This window comes from Bos mutus, chromosome 16, assembly GCF_027580195.1.
Source record: "Bos mutus isolate GX-2022 chromosome 16, NWIPB_WYAK_1.1, whole genome shotgun sequence".
NCBI lineage: Eukaryota > Metazoa > Chordata > Mammalia > Artiodactyla > Bovidae > Bos > Bos mutus.
Window position 1 is genome coordinate 24,750,435 of NC_091632.1, and position 22,033 is coordinate 24,772,467.

Sequence of the window (22,033 nt, forward strand, 5' to 3'; positions counted from 1 at the left end):
GTTTTGGGTTTCCTGATGTGCATTCTTAAGACAAAATTGCATAAAATGTATTTTTCAAGAATATCCTTGTTCAAACAAAGACACACAAAAATTTGATATCTACTTACAGACGATGCCAGTGTCACGAAAACAAAATAAATTGTAAGAGTTACAGAGCCAAGGGAAATGTGGGCCTTCTGAATGTAGTTCTACTCAAGTTGACACATTGAGGCCGCTAGTTAATGACGCAACAGGACAAATCACTTCCCTGCAATCGAATGCACATCTTTAATCTTTTTTTAATATGCAAAAGAACTAAAATATTTTTAATTGTGTTAAATGCACCATTTCAATTACACATCAACATTTTTTAATGACCTTGAATCTAATTCTTAGTTGAAATGAAAAATATTTAGGTCGAAAAGCTGTGACCTAAAGTTAACTTTTGCAGATAGTAGTATCAGAATAGTGTTGAAGTTGTAAGAGGAAAAGGAGTATAATTCTATCTAAATGTGGTTAGAGAAGTAAATGAAGAGAAGCTGAATATGGTCTTTTTGGTGTGGCTTTATTTTGGGGCAGAGGGAGTATTAATTTTTATTATCCAGGTGATTCTTGTAGGGACTTCCTGGTGGTCCAGTGATTAAGATTCTGTGCTCCCAATGCAGGGGGCCAGGGTTCTATCCCTGGTTGGGGAACTAGATCCTGCATGCTATAACAAAAACCCAGTGGAGTCCCCCAGAAAGTGATTGTACATGGCAAAAAAAAAAAAAATTTTTCTTTTTTTATTAAACACAGATACACAGAGGAGTCTTCAATCTCATTTCTCTAGTTCGCATCATCCAGAAGCACCCACTGTTCATCATTTCATTTCAGATTTTTGCTCTGGTCTTTACCTTGGTGTTCTTATACTTTAGCTACTGAATGCCTGTATTCCTCAGGGTTCTCCAGAGAAACAGAACCAATGGCATGTATGTGTGGAGAAAGAGAAAAAGAGAGAGGAACTGTAGGGATTGGCAGGTACAAAATCACCAAAGCAGGCCAGCAGGCTGAGTTAAGAGCTGATGTTGCAGCTTGAGGCCAAAGGCTGTCTGGGGTCAGAATTCCCTCTTCCCTGTGGGGCCTCAGTCTTTTTTCCTCCTCCTCTTAAATCCTTTACCTGAATGGACAAGGCCTACCACATTATGAAGAATAATCAGTTTTATTGAAAATCTACTGATTTAAATGTTAATGTCATCTAATACATAGAGACATCTAGACTGATGTTTGATCAAATATCTGGATACTTTGGCCTTAAGTTGACACATGAAATTAACCATCAGATTTGCTAGAATGGTAGATGCATATTTAATTCTCTGATACCACCCTTCCCTTCCTCATCTTCTCAATATAATGATATCACAATATTCAATTTTTAATTATAAACATTGTTTCTAGTTGAGTCAAGCAGTATATCATGATTGTTCCCTGTTTGTACAACACTGTTTTTCCTCATCTTTTCATTACTCATTCTTTGAACCTATTACTAAGTCTTTTCTCACCTTCCAGCAGCCTACCAATTAAAAGTTTCCCATGATTAAAACATCAGGTTATTTCCTACTCTCTTCTCCACCCTCCCTTCCACCCAGAGACCTTCCTTCTCGAGCTGTCCGTCCCCCTGCTCCAGTCTGAACTGACTGTTCCTTAGGTGTGCAAGATAGTCGTCATCCTGGAAATGCCGTTTCCAAGTCATCTTGGGAGTTTCCCTCACAGTCTTCCTGGAGTAGAGCCCTTGTTTCTGGATGCCAAGTCTTTACCTTTCATGGTTTATGAGAAAAGGATGCTTGATAAGTAAGGACTTAGCATTTTTGAAAGTGTCCGTATTCTGCCTTAACACTTGATTCATTGTTTGGCCAAGTGTAGACTTGTGGATGAAAATTATTTCCATTCAGTTTTTGAAAATTCTGCTGTATTTTTCTTCTCCGGAGAATGATGATATTTTTATTCCTAATCCTTTACATGCAATATTTTATTTTTCTCTGCAGAAACTTTAAGAATTATTTCTTTACCTACAGAGTCCTGATAGTTCACAATGACACGACTTACTGGGGATCTGTTTATTGTGCTGGACGCCTACTGAACCATTTCCAATGAGAAGCTCATATATTTAATTTGCAGAATTTTTTCTTGTGTCATTGCCTCTTGTTTTCTCTGTTCTTGTTAGATGTCCAGTTAATTAGGTGTTAGATTTCCTGGATTGGTTCCCTGATTTTATCTATTTCTTTCCTATTTTTATCTACCTTCCTGTTTTATTTTCTAGAAGGACTTCCTTAATTCTATCCTCTAACTTTTTATTGAATTTAAAATTATGGCTATAATACTTTTATTTTTCAAGAGCAGTATCTTGGTGTCTGACTCTACTCTTTCAGAGCATCTCATTCCTATTTTATGGATACAATATTGCTTCTGCTATCTCAGGATTTTAATTTGAATTACAGTTTGTGTTCCTTGTGATGTTTTCTTTTTGCCCCTCATTGTTTCACCGAATTCCGCCCCCCGCCCGCCCCCGCTGATTTTTTTTCCTTTTTGGATTGGTCTGTTTCACATAGGTGGTTTCCCAGGTGGCGCTGTTGGTAAAGAACCTGCCTGCCAGTGCAGGAGATACACGACATGTGGGTTCGATCCCTGGGTCAGGAAGATCCCCTGGAGGAGGGCATGGCAACCCACTCCAGTATTCTTGCCTGGAGAATCCCATGGGCAGAGGAGCCTGGAGGGCTACAGTCCATTGGGTCGCACAAGAGTCGGACATGACTGAAGTGACTTAGCACACACGTTTCACGTAGGAGGCTTCCCCCAAGTGTCTGGACATGGCTGGCAGTTTGTTCACACGTGGGTAATGTGCTAAAAGTGTGATGAGTAACTCAGTGTGCGTGGGTGGGGCTTTTTCACTGGTCAACTCTACTGGAAGGAGGTCAGGTGGCAATCCAACTTTTCCTCTGAAGGAGTCTTCAAATGCTAATACCTACAGGTCTTTTCTCCAGTGCTACTCTGTTTTTCCAGAAGAGGGTCGTGCCGTCTTCTCACTTGGGCAGGGGTTTCTGAATAAGCTTGATTGGATCTTTCCATCCAGTCCTCAACAACTGCAACAAAACCATTAAAAAACCCAGCTTACTGAATGGCACCCCCACTTAAGAAAAGCCATTTGAACACTAACCACTGCGCTCCAACACACAGGGGGTGACACTGAATTTGGTCAGGGTGGAGGACCAGGCAATTGCCTGATTAGCTGGCACTAGCCAAATCCCAACGCCAGGACACCCAACCATTCTTTCTCTCCTGCTGGAACACACCTCCTGGGGGTGATGTGATCGGGGCCACAGTGGGATCACCAGGAGGGCCTCCCAGTTCAAATATGGAGGCAATGCTACCTACCATCAAGTGCCTCCCTCCCGGGAACCCTACACAGAACATGGGGCGCTAGGTTCCCCTGGCCGTGCTGGGACCTCTGACTTAAGTGGGTGATATTACTCGGCATGTCAAGTCCATTCAGGATGACTCCCCTCCCCAGGACGGACTGTTGGGCTCAAGCAACAAGGGGCGGTGGGTCCCACAGAAATAGCCGATCAGAGTGTCTTCAGCTTTGGGTGTTTCCTGGAGTGAGAGTGAGGTGGGAACTTGAACCTGTCTTTTTACTTCTAAGAAGCCTCTGTGGTGCTTGCATGACACTCTGATAAGAATCAGCACAGCGGGCGGGAGAGGAGGCCAACTCAAACAATGCTGGGCTTCTCGTCCCAGAACAAGGCCCCTCTTGTCCCACACTCCCATTTTAATGGCTTGGCCGGTACACAGTGACTTGGACTTTCCTTCAGATCAACAAGAATCACAACCCACACTAGCCAAGGCGGTGATGCACACCTGAATGGCTATCATTCCGCTGGGAGAAGGGGGTGGTGTTGGTATTAACACGACTGCCAGCGCCTCTTGCTGTGGGCATATCGACAAGGTGGGGAGGCAGAAGCGCCCGGCTTGGGCTGGATGGTTACCATCTGCGCACCCCCGGTCCCCCTGGTCTCCACTTTTGAGTCCAGGCACTGGTGGTTCCTAGTTGAGGACCATCCTCCAGGGAGGCCTGCTTGATCATCCTCCTGGGTCTGCTGCTTCTCTGGTGATGCGCTGTCTCAGGGTGACAGGGAGGCTCCGCAAGCACGCTGTATCCGTGCGGAGTTTCAGGGGGCCCATCACCCAGCTCCGCCTACACATTTGGGGCCGACGACGGTCCTACCAGATTCGGTGGGCCTTCATCTGCTCTGTCGGCGTCTGGGCAGCGGGGGCAGGGTGGACTGTTAGGAAAGGCAGTCATGTACAACTTCTCGCCTTCTGCACGGTCACGTAAGAATGGGCCTGGGCCTGGAACACACCCTTACTGAGAGTTAAGAGTCCTCACAGTCTGTGCCGGGCTCGTCACCCTTCCCTGCTTCAGACTCAGCCTGTACTCCGGGTTCTGCTTCCGTGCCAGCGTCAGTGGCCCTCTGTTCAGGCCCGCCCCTAGCTTGCTGTATCTCAGGCTCCACAGGAGGTGACAGGGTCCTTCCATACAACACCAAAAGGGGTGTGTGCCATCACATCGTCCCCTCAGGCTTCGGATGGACCCGCTGGCCACGAGGGACAAAGCACTGCAAGGGACTGGATCCTGGGCGCTTTCTCGCCTTTCTGTAAGGCAAAGCGGTACCACTTGAGCTTGCGGTGCCGTTGTCTGTTCTCAGTGACCTTACGCACTGGCCTTTTCCATGGGTAGCACCAGCCTGCCTTTTAGCTCTGGCCCTGCAGGTGGCCCCACAGCTTTGGCCAGCCAGTGAAACAGTAATGCCATGCTTCACACCTTTCTCTGTGGCAGCCGCTGCCTCCAGTTTCTGAGCTTTTCTGGGATTTCGTGGAGCACTGGCTTGCTTCTCCAGCACTCACCTCTACAGGCACTCATCACTGTAGGTCCCACCAGTGCTGGTCTCACCTTCTACTTAGCTCTGCTATGTTAATTGCCTTCCCCCATCTACTATTTTTGCATGTTTTCACTCAAGAAAACAGGCAGTTGGTCTTTATTCCAAGGTTCAAGCTGTCATTACTACTGTGACTTACCAACACAGTATCTGGCACAAAGTGGGCACTCGGAAGCAATTTCTTAGAACTTGCTGCAATATGGGATCTTTTTCTGAGAACTTCTTGCATGTTCATGGTTGTGTAGGACTTAAAAGGTGTAGCAGGGACAGACATCAGGAGGCTACCAGAGGAATTCAGGAGAGGTGATGGTGGTGAGTTCTAACTTGTTGTACCAGAGATCATTCATAATCCTGAACACCATCCATTTCCACCTTTGCAGTACTTTTATTCTTCCGTATGTCTAGCCCCATTCTTCTCCAAGTTGGTATATCTAGAAATAAATTATAGCCACATCACATCAGATAGTTGTTCTTCCGTGTTGTCCACTTAATTGTGACTTTCCAGGTGTGTTATATAAGGGTGATCAGAATTCAAGTCACTTAGGAGAAAAGACATTCGCTGTGAATGACAGGGAAGAAGCCCATTGATACAGAACACAATGTGTACTTTATCAGGGAACTCTCCTCTGACTCACTCCCTTACTCTGTTGGGTCCTTGTATTACATACTCTCAAAACAGCACATGCTTCCTTTGCAGGACTTACCACATTTGTCGTGCACTGTTTTTGAAATTACTTTTTGATGTCTCTTTCATCCCCCAAGGTCAGGGATCACGCCCGTCGTCTTCGTTATCTCCCCTGCACTGGGCACAGCGCTCGGAACACGAAGGTGTGCGCGGTGACTGCTGAAGCTGCTCAGAGGGTGTGGAAGTGGCATCTGTGTAAAGAGTGCCTCCGTGCAGCCTGCTCTACTCTTTTGCTCAGGCATCAGCACTCTGCTGTCCAGTAAGAGATCAGAAGTGAATTTTATGCAGACTAGCTTTCGAAACTTGGCTCAAAAGGCAAAAAAAGAAATGAATGCCTGACATGAAATTAATTTACAAATCAGTTTATTTACAGATTTTTCTCTTTTCTTAAAGTACATTTCAGTTAACAAATCTATTTACACAGGTGTACATGGGAACTCATCCCAGTTATTTTACACATCATACTTACAAACCACACCCTAAGTCTTCTGTGCGAAGTTGCACTGGATGTGACTATTGGCTGAAAATGGCCTGATGACCAGGCTATTTACAAATACACAGTAAACGGGTTTGTTTTTCATGTCTGCACAGTACAGTACACACAGGGAGGCTGGGCCTCCCAGGGGACGCTTTGCAATGTGTTTACCGAGAAGGCTTTGCAAAGTTCGGAAGGAAAAGCTATTAAACATAGGTTAATTAAAATGACAGTACCTCTTTTACATCAGTTTACATTTTTTCTTCACATTTTTATAATACAAAGATATCTTATTGAATTGTTGCACAACCAGTTTAAGATGATTTGTAAACATGTAAATTTCTACAATTTGCATTAAACATCATTGTAGTTTCTATCATTTGCTCTTTGAATTAATGTTTTATTCACTAGTATTCTTAAGGTAGTAAAAGAAGATGTAAGTTTGAACTTCTTGCAGAAAAGTTATGAGTCTCTAACGCTGTGCGAGTACACACTTTATTCAAGTATTGCAAAAAGCTAAGGCCACTTTTTTTCAAGACAAGAAAGTGAACAAAATTGTTTTTATCAATAGGCCACAACACTCTTATGAGCAATGAAATCTCTTCTGAAAGATAATTTCTCAGAGACCTGTAGTCACAGAAGGAATTTTCCTTTCTTTTATGTAAAAGAAAAACAAATTACCTTCCTTATTAACTACTTTTGAGCTCTTCCCATTTTTCCCTAGAGTAAAAATTCCTGTTTAGACCTGAAGAGGGAATCTATACCCTGTACTTATTTAACCCAGAGTGAAGTACCCTGGATAGCACAAATTATTTTGGACTCAGAAATAAATCTGAAGCCTATAGGTTGGTTTACTGCTAAATTCTGATAGTGCTATTATTCTAAAAGATATTACTGCTGATGCAAAGATCTTTTTCTTAGAGGAATTATGAAGAGTGAAAGAGGATGGGAGTGTGGGGAGAAGGAACAAAGATTACAAAGAGGGAGTATTTAGATTCTTGGTTAAGAGGCAGAGCTTGATTAAAAAGATCCCAATATGGAACGAGTGGCTGGGTATCCATGTTTGTTATTCCTAATGCTAACAATGAGCCCCTTTTCAATTGTATCCAAATAGTTACAACAGTAAGAAATCTGCGGATTATAGTTTCCCTTGTTTTCTGCTACCAAACTATGGATAATCATTTCTAGCAAAGAGTAAGACTGATTCATTCCTGCCTCTCATCGGAAACCCAGGATTCTCAAGACAGTAACAAGAGCTGGAGTATGTTGGGACTGCTGCTGCCAGATTCTTGGCAGCATTCTTACCAGGGAACTTTAAGTCCAGGATGCTGATTCCATGGACTTATATCATTTTTTTTTTCCTTTTTTTGGAATCACAAAGTCATACAGACTAAGATAAAACTTTATTAAAAATTGATTTAGGTCCAAATAATGAGGATGTAGAAAAACAACCTATATTCCTATTATATTATTTTCATATTCGCTTATAAAAAATTTACAGCAGCTGTAAAGTTTCAGTATCATAAGGACAATGTAATCCTACAAACAGCCAAAGAATGTAGACAAGGTGTTTTTCCGTCTTTCAAACAACACAACTGAAAAGAAAAGGCTTTGCTTTTCCTTGGCTACATGAAAATAATATCTCCACACTACTGGTTAATAACCCCAAGAAACCCTAGCTTCTCTTAATCAATTTGCTCATTATGGCTACAAGACTAGAGCTCAACATCAAAAGCCTAGAAGAAATGCTGGCAACATCAATCTGAGCATTTCCCGAGACCCTATCACAACATTTCAGTGCTTTCCTATTTGTCAAGAGCTATCATACCAGTCCTTGTGCAAAATGCAAATATTCCAATGATTATTTCAGTAAGTTTCTCATAATAACAAGATGAAACCAAAGAGAATGGAAGTGTGCATAGTGAAACATTTGAGACGCAAAGGCAAGTCTGGAGGAAAGATGCAGAAATGAACGAATGTGCACACTAAAAGATTATACCATCTTTGGGGTTTTCCTAACGTATTTTGAAGGTATAACATTCCAGGATATTTTAACTATGAATCCAGTGGATGTCTTCTATCATGCTTCTAATCAGGACCTTCAATATTAAGGCATTGACATTCACGCCTAAGATTATCCACATTCTTCTAGATTGCTTGAAGAAGGATAGGACTGATTAAGAGAAACCAGTCAAGAAGGCAGGGTGCTGAGGCCCCAGGAGAGCATCACACATGCTCTAAGGTAGCAGCTGGAGTCTGTATATATTTTTTTCAGATACAGGTAATAGTTGTGAGAAGCAATGCTGCAAGAGAGGCAGAATTTGAATTTTACAGTGTCTTCAAATCATCTTATCCCATTCCTGCTACTTTCAGATGATCTTAGAAAAGTTCACTTCTTCTCATGTAATTTAACTGCCTTCTTGGACAGGTGTATGGGTTTGTTAAAACCATAGGCTTCCTGTGCAAAGACTATGAACCATAGAAGCTTCAAGACGGAAGTTTAACTATTACAAGAAGAATCTTTCACTTCTGAATAGGGACATACATTTTCAACTTAATAATTTATCTTAAAATAAATTAAAAAAATGTTCTATAGCGCAAAACAAGCACACAAACAATAGACAGTTATCTTTTTGTCTTTGGTGCACACACTCATTTCCTAAATCATTCAAGTAACAGCGTCTCTGACTTCTTGGGGAGAAATGGGAGCTGAAAGTTTGAAGGCCAAAAATGAATTATTTCCACTTCTGCCATGCCTGGATGCCTGAGATGGTCCTGAGGATCTGTGATTCTGGGAGCAGCTGGTAGAGGTTCAGAAGAAGTAAGAAAAGTGCAGGAGTCGACAAGGGGTAGAAGAACCAGCCCTGCACCAGTCCTGTAAGCCCAGTCTTCAGTGAGGGCACTTCTCTGTTTTCATGCCCACAGAGGAAAACTAAGCGTAATGCACAAGTTTAAAATTCTTTCGATGGTGCTCAGAAGGCAAGGCTACCATTGATTCCTGTCAACTTGACAGTCCACTTGGTGCTGCTCAACTGCAATAATGGAAGAAAATCATCTTCAAAAGGAAATGAAATGCACTCCACAATGGGAAACAGGCACACATTATCCAGCCTGCCTATCTGAAAGCAGCTCAGGGTTTAATACTGTCTATAGAGACTATAATGTCCATTTTCTGACTTTCATGGTACAAACCAGGATTACATTTCAGAAACGGTATGATGCACATCTATATACCTCTCTTGCCTGACTTCAGACTCAAGGAAGTGATACCCTAGTCTAAGCTAAGAGGTAAGTCTGGTGTTTTCAGCCCTCATCTGAGACCAGTAGGAACGCTAACAAGAGGTGTAGGATCATACTGTGCGTCAACATCACGAGTGCAACCCTGCCCACCAAAACCACCAATCAATCCAGTGGACAGTCCCTAAAGGCAAAGGCTGTAATACCAGATAGATCACACTGTCCCATGAACTCCAAACCAGTAGTCTTTAAGAACAGGTACAAGGTCCAGAAGCACTCTTGCTATGATGGAGATGGGGTGTGTATCACGAGGCAGAAAGGCCCAGGACTCACATTAGCACTCAGTGTTCGATTTATTTGCAAGATGTCACACAAGTAGCATTCTCCCCTGTTTTTCACTGATTTGATTCAGAACATCAATAGTATCTCTGATCAAGGTCTCAAAGATCCCATCAGCTAGCTGCATCTTCACGCACAACTCGTCCTCATCATAGTTCACCCACTGGGCCTCCTCCTCGTGAAGCTCCTGTACCTAGAATTTAGAAAACAGAAAGGTTAGAACATTACTGTCACACAAAAGCTAGGAGATTAATGATATTTGCTGACTTTGTAAACCCATGCATGGGAATACAGCCCAAGGAAATAAGTCAGAGAAAAATGGTAATTTATATGATGTTATCAATAGCCCTTTTAAGCTGCAAAAAGTTTGAAAAAACTCAATTGTCGAATAAAAATTTCAAATCTGTCAACCTTGACGATATTTCAGTATTTTATAGATATTAAGGATTGCAAGTATGTTGTCTCTGTCAACACAGGAGAATTCATAGAGGAATTTTAGGGGGAGAGAAGCAAGCAAATTTTTAGATATAAGGATTTACAATTATAAAACGCATATATCAAAAGATAATATTGGACATGATTCTGGAGTATATAAATAAATAAGCATAATTTCATATTTATGGAGTATTTTTTCCCTTGGTCATGCCATGTGGCTTTGTGGGATTTCAGTTCCCCAGAAGTGACAGTGGCAAATACTAAGCACTGGATCCCCAAGGAATTTCTCCCCCTCCTCCTTTTGGTATTAGAATATTCTTGAAATGTGCTATTGCTCAAGTTTATTTTAAAAGTTACTGTTCTATTTTATAAAAAATGCTGTCTTTGCATTTTAGGATTTGGGGATTCCTAGCTTCCCTGGTGGCTCAGAGGTTAAAGCGTCTGCCCCCAATGAGGGAGACCTGGTTTCGATCCCTAGGTTGGGAAGATCCCCTGGAGAAGGAAATGGTAACCCACTCCAGTACTCTTGCCTGGAGAATCCCATGGACAGAGAAGCCTGGCAGGCTGCAGTCCATGGGTCGCAAAGAGTCGGACACGACTGAGCGACTTCACTTTCAAGGTAAACTAAAAGGAATCAAATCAGAACAAACTGTCCAAGATGCTTTGCTTGTTGACAATAAACGTTTAAAAACTACTTATACAAGGAACAGATTAGACTTAATATATGTAATGATACTCTGAGTGGGATGGAGGCCAGGTGGAGGAAGTAGACTGTCAACCCTGAGCCAGTCATGAATTCAGCAAAGTTAACTGCAGTGTAGAGGTTCTCAAACCAAAGTCTTCCTCATTCTATTGTCTTCCTCTATTTCTTTGCATTGATCACTTAGGAAGGCTTTCTTATCTCTACAGTATAAAGCCGACCAAATTATTAACCATTGCCTTCTCCTGCTCTTTTGAATTACAATACCCAAATATCACTTACAAACAAAATTTGAGTATATTAAAAAAAAAAAGGAAAAAAAAGCCCCAAACCCTGTATAGGAAAACTAGCTGGCAAGACTATCAATTCCAGCAAAAGTGGAAGCATAAGATAATGCAAAAAAGTTCTTGCATAATAAAAAATGTTTGTAATTCATAAAGATATCATAAGAAAGGAAGGAGATTTTAAGTATTAGAATAAATAGGGATTTAAAAGAGTGGCAAGTGTTGCAACTACTTAGGGGGAGGAATTAAGAGACAAGAAAGAAAAAGAATAAAGCCAATGATATGTCTAAAAAAGTACCTGAGGGAACTGGAAGAACTGGGGAAAGGCAATATTCTGAGAGACAATAGCTGAGAATTTTCCAGAACTGAATAAAGACAATGAATCTACAGATACAATAAGCACAGGGAATCCAAAGTAGGAAGAATAAAAATAAATCCATGACTAGACACATCCAGAGAAATTGCCAAATATATAAACACATGCAATCTTAAAATAGAAAACAAAAAGAAAAGACAAATTCCCCCATAAAGGACTGTCAGCATATTCCTCAAGATCAACAACAGAGGTCAGATTATAATGAAATAGTATATTCAAATTGCTGAAGTAAAAAGGGAGTAAGAGCTGAAATAAAAAGATGTATAGACAAAGACTACAAAGGTGAAAACTGAACTCAGAATGAAAGATGAACAAACAATGGTTCCTCTATTAATTTCTGTTCTTTTCTGTACTTCCAATATATTTATTAAACATATGAAAGATTTGGAATAGTCATGAAACCAGTAAAAAAAATTAACCTTATTAATAATAAAATTGTTAAAAGAAAAATGAACTTTTTTTTTTTTTTACAAAGATCAAAACATTAGCCAGTATTGGCAAAGGTAAAAAGACGCACCACTCCTGTATCAGCTGGTGAGTATGTATAACTGGTACAACCTTTCTGGAAAACAATCTGACAAACACATACAAAAGCTTTAACATTCTGCATATACTTTTAATCAGCAACTCTATTTCTAAGAATTTACTGAGTAAATTATTGGAAATAGTTACAAAGATATACCATATTGCAAGATACTTATTACAACAGTATTATTTCAAAGAATAAAAAAAAAATGATTAACTGATTAAATAAACCATAATACATAATTCCACAATGGACTATTTTATTTCCACAGAAATTAAAATGGAAATTTATTTTAAAATGATATACACTTAATAACAGGAAAATCCACATTTAATTAAGTAAAAACAATCAGAATATGAAAGAAACTATGATCCCAAACATTAAAAAAATTCTTTGTATAAAAGAAACTCTAAGGATATTATGTCAAAATAATTAAGAGTTTCTACATGGTAAGATTATCATGACTGTTTTCTTTTAAATAATCAGTACTTTACATTTTGAAAATGAGCATGATTATTTATAATAAATATAATTTTAAAAACTTATTTGAAATTTCTATTTTTGAGACCCTTTTCATTTGAATTGATGGCAAAGTTTCTGTTTTACATGTTATGACAATTGTTTTAAATCTCAGTTCCTCTAAAATGCACATAAATTAGAATCTCCAAATGCTAAACTGGCTAAATACAATAGTGGGAATGGTGATGATGACCAGTTTATTTAGTGTTTCTTGTTGATAATGAACTCAAGTTGATAACAGTATCATTTCACTAAACATTATAAAAAATGAACTCATGAAAAAAGTTACATAGGCCCAGGCAGTTCAGCTCACTCTCCAGCCACACGGACTTTTTGGTTCCATACTCCTTCCCATTTCACGTCTTTGCACATGTAGCCTCCTCTCCCTGAACTGCTCTTCTTTCTACACAAAACTCAGGTTGTGCTTATTCATCTTTAAGATCTCAGCTCAACTGTCACTTCCTCAGGGAAGCCTTTCCTGACCATCCTCATTAGATAAGTTTCCTGTCAATGCTTTTACAATAGCTCCCTATTCTTCTATTTTTATAATTTATAATTACACATTTGTATAATTATATACAATGGCTAGCTTCCACCACGGAGAAGGAAATGGCACCCCACTCCAGTACTCTTGCTTGGAAAATCCTATGGATGGAGGAGCCTGGTAGGCTGCAGTCCATGGGGTCGCTAGGAGTCGGATACGACTGAGCGACTTCACTTTCACTTTTCACTTTCATGCACTGGAGAAGGAAATGGCAACCCACTCCAGTGTTCTTGCCTGGAGAATCCCAGGGATGGGGGAGCCTGGTGGGCTGCCCTGGTGGGCTGCCGTTTGTGGGGTCGCACAGAGTCGGACACGACTGAAGTGACTTAGCAGCAGCCAAGAATTGTGCTAATTAAGGACCAATGTTATAGTAGTAAGCAAGACAGACATAGTCCCTGCCTTCGTGGATTTTACAGTTTGTTGGTGGAAGCTGCTGCTGCTGCTGCTAAGTTGCTTCAGTCGTGTCCGACCCTGTGCGACCCCAGAGACGGCAGCCCACCAGGCTCCCCCGTCCCTGGGATTCTCCAGGCAAGAACACTGGAGTGGGTTGCCATTTCCTTCTTCAATTTTTGGCTAAATGCATGCAAAGATGATTTATAGGGAATATGACCAATTCAACTGATAGAAGGGTAAATGAATGTCTCTTGGTGTGCTTTTTCCTTTAATTTCTAAAGAGGTGGAAGAAGTAACATTGTGGTAATTACTAACTCAAATCTAAACCACTGCAGAAATATGAGAGCAAGTTCATCTTGAGAGGCAAAGATCTATGAATTGGTTAAAGTCCTGCTCTTATTTGTTAGGCAAGTCACTTAGTATCTTTGAATCTCATTTGTAAAACAGAGTAACAGTCTATCCTACCTCATATAATTATTGTGAGGATCAAGTAAGATATGAGAAAGAATATTTAAACCAATGTTTACCTAGTAAAGTTATTACTGAGTAAATGAAGCACTAGAGGTACATATTTGGAAAAAATTGATAAACTTAAGCATTATATTTTTTTTCATGATAAAATACAAAGTCCAGAGTGAAAATGCTTGGAGATAAACCTGAATCAACTAATACCTGAGTTTCCTAAGGTTTGCTACTACTTAACATCTACTGTAGTCCATGGGGTTGCACAGAGTCCAACACGACTGAAGTGACTTAGCAGCAGCAGCAGCAGCAGCAGCAACATCTTAACATTCTTTTAGGGAAGAAAGAATGAAAGCCTTTTTTCTCCTTTTTTTTTTTTTTTTTGCTGTTTGATAAGCACTTTTCTAATGCTAGAAAATATACTTCAAAATGGAATAAATCCTGTCCAGCTAAATTTCTGGATGAAATGATAACAGCTAATGTTTATTGAGTTATGTGCAAGGTACTGTTCTATATATATACATAAATACTCATTTAATTCTCTTAATAATTGTAACAGGTAGGTACTATTATTCTCATCTTCATTTTGCAGATAGAGAAATGAGGCACAAAGAGATTAGATAATTTGTCCAAGATTACACAAGTAAAGTGCCAAAACAAGGGATTTAAATTCAGGTGGTCTGGCCCTCATCTATACTGGTCTCTTTAAATTCAGAACCTTAAGTTTGTTTCCAAACATTTTATTTCTCAAGTTCTCCACACCTACAAGATACTATTAAGTTAAATATTCATCTACTGAATTTAAAAGAAAGCAATTTTCAAAACTGATGGGCAGAGAGACATGCAGCAAATGAAGACTTTAAGACTTTACTATTATAGACTTGGGCTTTCCAGATGGCTCAATGGTAAAGAATCCTCCTGCCAACGCAGGAGACGTGGGTTCAATCCCTAGGTCAGGAAGATCCCCTGGAGGAGGAAATGGCAACCCACTCCAGTATCCTTGCTTGAAAAATCCCATGGACAGAGGAGGCTGGCGGGCTACAGTTCACAGAGTCACAAAGAATCGGACAGAACTGAGCACATGAGCACATCATATACCTAAGATCAATTATATTTCCTTTCCTTTTAGACTCTAACTACATTCTGATTTTGGAAAAGATGGTCAAATAAAAACAATTCAGTTATAGACACTGACCAGGATATGATCCACTCGGTCTCTTTTCTTTCTTCCAAATTTCATCATTTTCTGCCAATCTGTTTTGTGGTTTGGCTCCTTTTTAAGACTGAATAGCTTGAGTACTTCAGTTGCTATGAAGTTCTGTGAAAATAAGAGGAATGCATGAAACACAAACTTTTTCAGATTTAGTACTTATAAAGCAGTAAACAGATTTTTGCTAAGAATACAATGTTTATTAAAAAAAAGATCACATTAATGCAGGCTTCTTTCATTTACGGTTCCACTTAGCAATTTGAAATGAAAAGCATTCCCAAATGCTCAGACTTTATTCACTTAAAGAATTTTTGTTTCTATACAACATACAAAAAAACAAGTAAAACCCACTGATGAATTTGCAAAAACAAAAATCACTTTAGAGTCCCCTCTACCCAAGAACCACTGTTAGTTTACTTCAAGCTGGCAAAACTACAAAAGAACGTGTAAAGTAAATCTCTGAATAAGGCTTTGGTTGGGATAGTTTATTTTGAAGCACCAAGATTCAAGTATGTTAAATTAAAAAAATACTAATCAACACTTCAGTTTGAGAGGCATGGTAATTTTACTAACAGTATTTGAACTATCACCCTTTAAAAAAGCTTTACAAAATGCTTTAACAATATTTTTGTTGCTTTTTTTTTTTTTTAATTCCTGCCTTATAGAAGGTATTCTTCAATGACCTGAGGATATAGACATACAAGATACGCATTTGAGATGCTGCCATTGCTGTTTAGTTGCTAAGCTGTGTCTGCCTCCTTGTCATCCCATGGACTGTAGCCCGCCAGGCTCCTCCGTCCATGGGATTTCCCAGGCAAGGATACTGAAGTGGGTTGCCATTTCCTTCTCCAGGGGATCTACCCAACACAGGCATTGAACCTGGGTTCTCCTGCATTGCAGGCAAATTCTTTACCACTGAGCCAGCTGGGAAGCCTCGCTATAGCAATATTAAAATTGGTAGGAAGCATCACTGTGTGTTATAATGATGTACATGGTCTGACGAATGCTGGTATATATTATGTATCTTATTTCAACATGTTTGTTCTTTGTTACCAATAAAATAATATTACTTTCTATGGTTCTATTAAAAAAAACAATGTCTCTCTCACACTCACATTCATACACACACACACACACACATGCATTCAAGGATATATCAACTGCTGGGGGCTGAAAGGAATGGAGTGCACCGGGGCTTTGAAAAAGCCCCCTAGGTGGTTCTGATAATTCATTTCTCAAAGTCGAACACTATTTTAAAAGTTTTTGTTTTTTTAATCCATCAAGCCAATCTTTGAAAACTTCTTTTTCTCCTGCTTTAAGTTAAGCAAAGGTCAGCAAACGTTTTCTGTAAAAGACCAAATTGTAACTATTTCAGGCTTTGTGGGCTATATGGTCCCTATTGCAGCTACTCAACTTTGTTGTTGGTAGTAGGAAAGCAGGCCTGGACAAGATGTAAATAACTAGGTGTGGTTATGGCAACTTTATTTTTAAAAACATGTGGTGGCCTGGATTTGGCCTGTGGGCCATAGTTTGCCTACCTCTGATGTAAGCATATATCTCATAGATATCTGTTGGTATTCTGTCAGTATGCCTATTTTTAAAAGCTTTCTATAGTTAACAATACTGTATTATATACTTCAAAGTTGCTAACAGAGATCTTAAAAGTTCTCATCACAAGCAAAACAAATTTGTAACTATGTGTGGTGATGGATGTTAACCAGACATATTGTGGTGCTCTTTTTACAGTATATACAATCATTACATTAAATACCTGAAACTAATATAATGTTATATGTCAATTATATCTCAGGGAAAAAAAAGACCAAATTGTTTAGACAGTGCCTCCTTTCATGTTATATACCAGATTAATGTGTATGCTCGTTTAATGTATTTTCATCGTCCAGATATACAACTGAATAATGTAAGACAATACGTAAGTAAAATAAGTAATTGGAGGCAGACTCTCTGGGGAAAAAATAGTTTCTATGATCAAATAAGTTTGGGAGACAAAACTCTAGAGCCTTGCTACTCAAAATAATCCTAGAGTCAGCAACAACAGCATCACTTCGGAGCTTGCAGAAATGCAGAATTTCTGGTCCTACTCCAGATCTACTCCATAAGAAATCTGCATTTTTACCAAAATCCCCAGGTGACTCAGATGCACATTGAAGTTTGAGAGGCACTGCAATGGGAATATAACCTTTGCTATATAGTTCAAGAACAGGTGAACAAGCAGAGAGGTTTTCACCCATGTGATTTTAAAGTTGGTTTGTTGAGAGTCCCTGTAGCTTCAGGGCACTTAATCTTTTCAGGGGCTTCTTAGACAACAAGCAATATTTTTTATATATCACACTATCCTACATATTTCAAAACCACATAACCAATCTGAAACCTCCAAAATCAAAGATGGAAAGGTTATATCATTTATGTGTCTAGGGTTGGCATATTTGATATATGTCTTCTGATACTTTTAGAGTATTATACCTATCTCTAAATCATTAAGAACTCACCTAAAGCTCGTACGAATTCCAATAATTTATCTCCCCGAGTATTTGCTAATTTCTTAAAAATATTATAAAACATATGTATATGAAATTACCATTACGTTTTATTTTGCAATAAGTTGAGGGTTCAGGATTCCCTGTCACCCTCATTGTTCTTTTGCTCACAGACTGAATGAACAAATATTTACTGAATATCTACTATGGAACAGGTCTTGAGGGCAGAAGAGTGAATAATACAAAAGAGTACCTGCTTTAATGACATTTATAGACCTGTACAAAAAGAAGATCAAATAAAAAAAGGAGATACTTTGTAGTTTCCAATTTACCTTGATTTCATCAAGGTTATTTGGATTTTTCACTCGTCGGAAATAACTGGAGTTGATTCTACATGGCTTCATCCAGACAGGCTGATTCAAGTTGGGATCCTCAGCAAATATTTCCTCAAAAATCTCTTTTGTTAAATCAAAAACCGCCTTGATAGAGAAAAAGAAACACATGAAATGGCTAAGAATCCAAATTTCAGACAACGGTGAGAAGTTTAAAAATTAGAATTATCCTTCCCTGTTACATACCTGCTTGTACACCCTTTTACTAGTACTTTCTATATCTAGACCCTTACTGGCACAGCCAAGCAGTTTTGCAGGAATACTGATGCTGTGAAGATCATGACCTAATTCTTTCCATTTCCAAAGTTCTTCTGCTGCATCATGTACAAGAATTTCTACTTCCTCTGCAGTATGTGGGACTGCCAGTAACGTTTCACACGGCTTTTCTGGAGCTCTTTTAGGTTCTGCCATTAAAGGTACAATTGTTTCTTCAGCCTTGTTTTTTTGGATCTTGTGAGAAGAGCTCAAACCAAAGTCTTCATCAAACCAGTCTTGATCATCTCCCAACACGCTCAGGAACTCCCGGCTGATCTCAAGTTCAGCAAGTCTCTTAGCAAGCTCTTCCTGCCCACTGGCACCAAATACTGGACTTTCCTACAGAAATGGAACCATTCAAACAGATCACCACTTAGTAAACTCAGGTCACTTAACAAGTTTGGGCTTTTTTTCTTTTTTTTAAGACAAACTACATACATTACTTGTATATTTGCTATTTCTCTATAAACAAGCAAAATAAAAACAATATAATGGCTACTGATGAACAATTTAAGAAAAACTACCCTATTTCCTGTAATTCTATTTACATAAGCCTTATTATTCAGTTTTTACAAAATATGTATTGATTAGTTTTTTCCTTTTTGTATCACCATTACTCTGTTTCTCAAGTAATGTTTTACTTCTGGGATATGGAAATGAGATAAAATTTCTCACCTTTGGTGATCATCTGGTTCAAGTTACTCAAAATCATTACTGTTGTTCAACTGTCCATGGGCACCCTAAACAAGTTGATGGCCTGAGTATATGTCACAGTGGATATATTTCAGTTGTACCAGAGTCAACATCACAACTGGCAGTTTCTGCAAGGCAACTATGACTGAGTACATATGTGAACAAACGATTTCATAGGCAAGAAAGAACTGGGTTGAGAAACAATGGAAATCTCCATGAATAAATTTGATCAGTGAATCTGGAAGGGAATCTAATCTGTGGACAGTATACAGGGGTTTTCAACCCAGCATAAATCTGCCTGTGTTTGTGACAACTCTATAGTGACCACTCATGACATAATAGAGGACAATTATACTTCAGACAGAAAAATAGCTACATGGCCTTTAAAAACTAGTACAGTGATCTGTATTTAATAAACAACACATCACCAAAATACCTATTAGGAGTTACAGAATTAAAGTGTACCACAAAGGCAAGGTTAATTGACATTTTTTTTCTAAACAAAATACTTACAGGTCTAGGACACATATCTGGTGAGGAAATCTCCTCTTTCTCATCTTCCAATTCAGACCTTAAGAAGCAACCCGGAACGCTTGGTGACTGTTCCTCAAGATTTTGGGATAGGCCTTGGGGTGGTACTTTCTTTTGATCCTCAACAAGAAGCTCCTGATTGCTAAGCTGGATTTTTTCATTTCTAGCTTTTTTGATTTGTTGTAGTTGATTGACTGTGTCTTTCACAAAGACTTGGAGCAAACTGTCTGTCAGTAAGCTGACTGTTTCTAGCTGTTCCTTTGACTTTTTTTCCTCACTTACAGATGACCTCAGCTGGGCTTCCAATTGGTTCTTCTCTCTTGCTAACAGGTCCAGAAGTGGGGTAGAAAGCGTTTCTGAAACTTCGGGATGTAAGTTCTCTTCCTCTTCAGTCAACTGTTGTTGCTTCTTTAACTCTTCAGAAAAGGTATTATCTAAAGTATCGTCTTCTACAACAGAAGAAACCTTTTCTGTGGCATCAGAAACAAGGTCTTTGTTTTCCTCTGAAGACATCAGTGAGTCCACTGAATTCTGCTGGTGAATATGGGCTTCGAGTACCCCAGGAATGTCCTGTATATTGTCTGTCTCTACTTTAAGGCTTCTATCAACTGAGGCTTCTGTGTCATGCACACTAGGTAGAGATTTCTCATAAAAATATTCAATTGTATCCTTTTCTCTGTCAGAAGTGGGACCCTCGGTATCTTTTTGTTCTTGATTATAATATTGATATTGCTCATCTGAGTAAGAGTCTTCATCTTCATTTATGTCTACATAGTCATCAAAGTTTTCTGGAATGTGAGATATTTTTTGAGGAGGAGCAAAAATCCCATGCTTCTCTTTGCACACAAAGTATACAATGCCATCATATGTTCCATTGTTATTTCCTTCAGGTTTATCCAACTCCACTCCAGCCCAAAACCCTTTGGCAAAACTAGTCACACCTTTGAACCGAAGAGTTCCTGGCTGAACATTGCCAATCAATACCCTATCACCAATGTGGAAATCAAGTAATTCATCTGCAAGAGAAGCTGAAGCCAAGGAAGGGGATTCAGTAACTCCCCGTTCATGCTCTACATCACTGCGCTCTTTATTTTTCATAAGCTCAGTGGGGGACTTGAGTTCTAACAGCCTTTCAGAGTGGACACTGCTATGAATAGAAAGGCTTTTCTCACTGAGGCACTCGCTGATTTCATCATCACTACCAAAGCTAGTGGCTCTACTTCTAGAGATGCTTGTTGCCTGTAACTTCTCTCTGCAAGACTGAGAGTCTTTCCTGAGTGACAACAAAGACGCCACCTCAAAGTTATCTTTGTACAATTCAGCTGAAATGTCTTTCTTGAAAGACGATACATCAAAATCTTCAGAGTACGATATCTCTTTAGATGCAAGTAGACGCTGTGACCAAGATGAGTCTCTGCTCTTTATATTCTTTTGTACATGAGTCTCTTTTTCTGATTGGATGTTTGGACTATGACTGATATCTTCATTTGACTGTCCCTCTTTCGTTTCTTTATTATGAAGATTTTCAATGGCTAATCTAACTAAGTCTTTCTGAACATTTATAGAATCTAAAGGAAGATCTTTTCTTGAAAGAATTTCAGATGAATCTCCCTGTTCCAGGTCTAGCTTCAGGAAGACATCAGCCTTCCTAGACTGTTTAGAACAGGCATCTTCAATTGCACTGTCCTCCAATTTTGTATATTCTACTTCTTGTATTTCTGATTTTTGACTAGACTCTTCTTCAGCCTTGGCACCCGATACATCAAGAATTCTATGAGAGGCATTTAATTCTTTGAGAAGAGATAATGAAGGGACATTTTCTAGAGAATCTCCAGATTCAGCTCTTGTCCTCCTTGATGATCTCAGAATTGGAGAAGTCTGAAAGTGCTCTTCTGTCCGACCATCCAATTCAGTCATTCTCTTTGCGTAGGCAGATGAAGATTTTTCCGATACTGATCTTTCAGAACCTGTCAATGCAGCATCTTAAAGGGGGAAGAAGAAAAAAAATCACATCAAAATTACTGAAATCACAACTTTCAATTTCTGAAACCAAAGTTTAAATAAAAACCAAATATTAGTGAGAAAAAGCTCTGGTCAGTAAATATGACCTGTTTTATAGGTTACCATAGGTAGTAAATTTTTCCTTTATGAATATACACTGTACCAAAAATAAATAGAACATTTAAAAATAATTAAAAGACCTGCACTCAATATGCCAGCAAATTTGGAAAACTCAGCAGTGGCCACAGGACTGGAAAAGGTCAGTTTTCATTCCAATCCCAAAAAAAGGCAATGCCAAAGAATGCTCAAACTACTGCACAATTGCACTCATCTCACACGCTAGTAAAGTAAGGCTCAAAATTCTCCAAGCCAGGCTTCAGCAATACATGAACCGTGAACTTCTAGATGTTCAAGCTGGTTTTAGAAAAGGCAGAGGAACCAGAGACCAAATTGCCAACAACCACTAGATCATCAAAAAAGCAAGAGAATTCCAGAAAAACATCTATTTCCACTTTATTGACTATGCCAC

At 39.2% G+C, this 22,033-nt stretch overlaps 1 protein-coding gene across 4 annotated transcripts in view; it reads right to left on the reverse strand.

The window, feature by feature from the left end:
- Window positions 1–6,615: 6,615 nt before the first annotated feature.
- The window catches only part of CEP350 (centrosomal protein 350), a 160,546-nt gene continuing 145,128 nt past the window's right edge, over window positions 6,616–22,033 (reverse strand). For all 4 annotated transcript variants that reach the window (XM_070384846.1, XM_070384847.1, XM_070384848.1 and 1 more), the window contains 5 exons: window positions 19,486–21,485; window positions 18,211–18,618; window positions 17,965–18,111; window positions 15,120–15,242; window positions 6,616–9,878 (listed from right to left, as the gene is read on the reverse strand). In XM_070384846.1, the coding sequence (XP_070240947.1) occupies window positions 9,714–9,878; window positions 15,120–15,242; window positions 17,965–18,111; window positions 18,211–18,618; window positions 19,486–21,485 (2,843 nt within the window). In that variant the 3' untranslated portion in view covers window positions 6,616–9,713. The remainder of the gene's footprint in view (window positions 9,879–15,119; window positions 15,243–17,964; window positions 18,112–18,210; window positions 18,619–19,485; window positions 21,486–22,033) is intronic.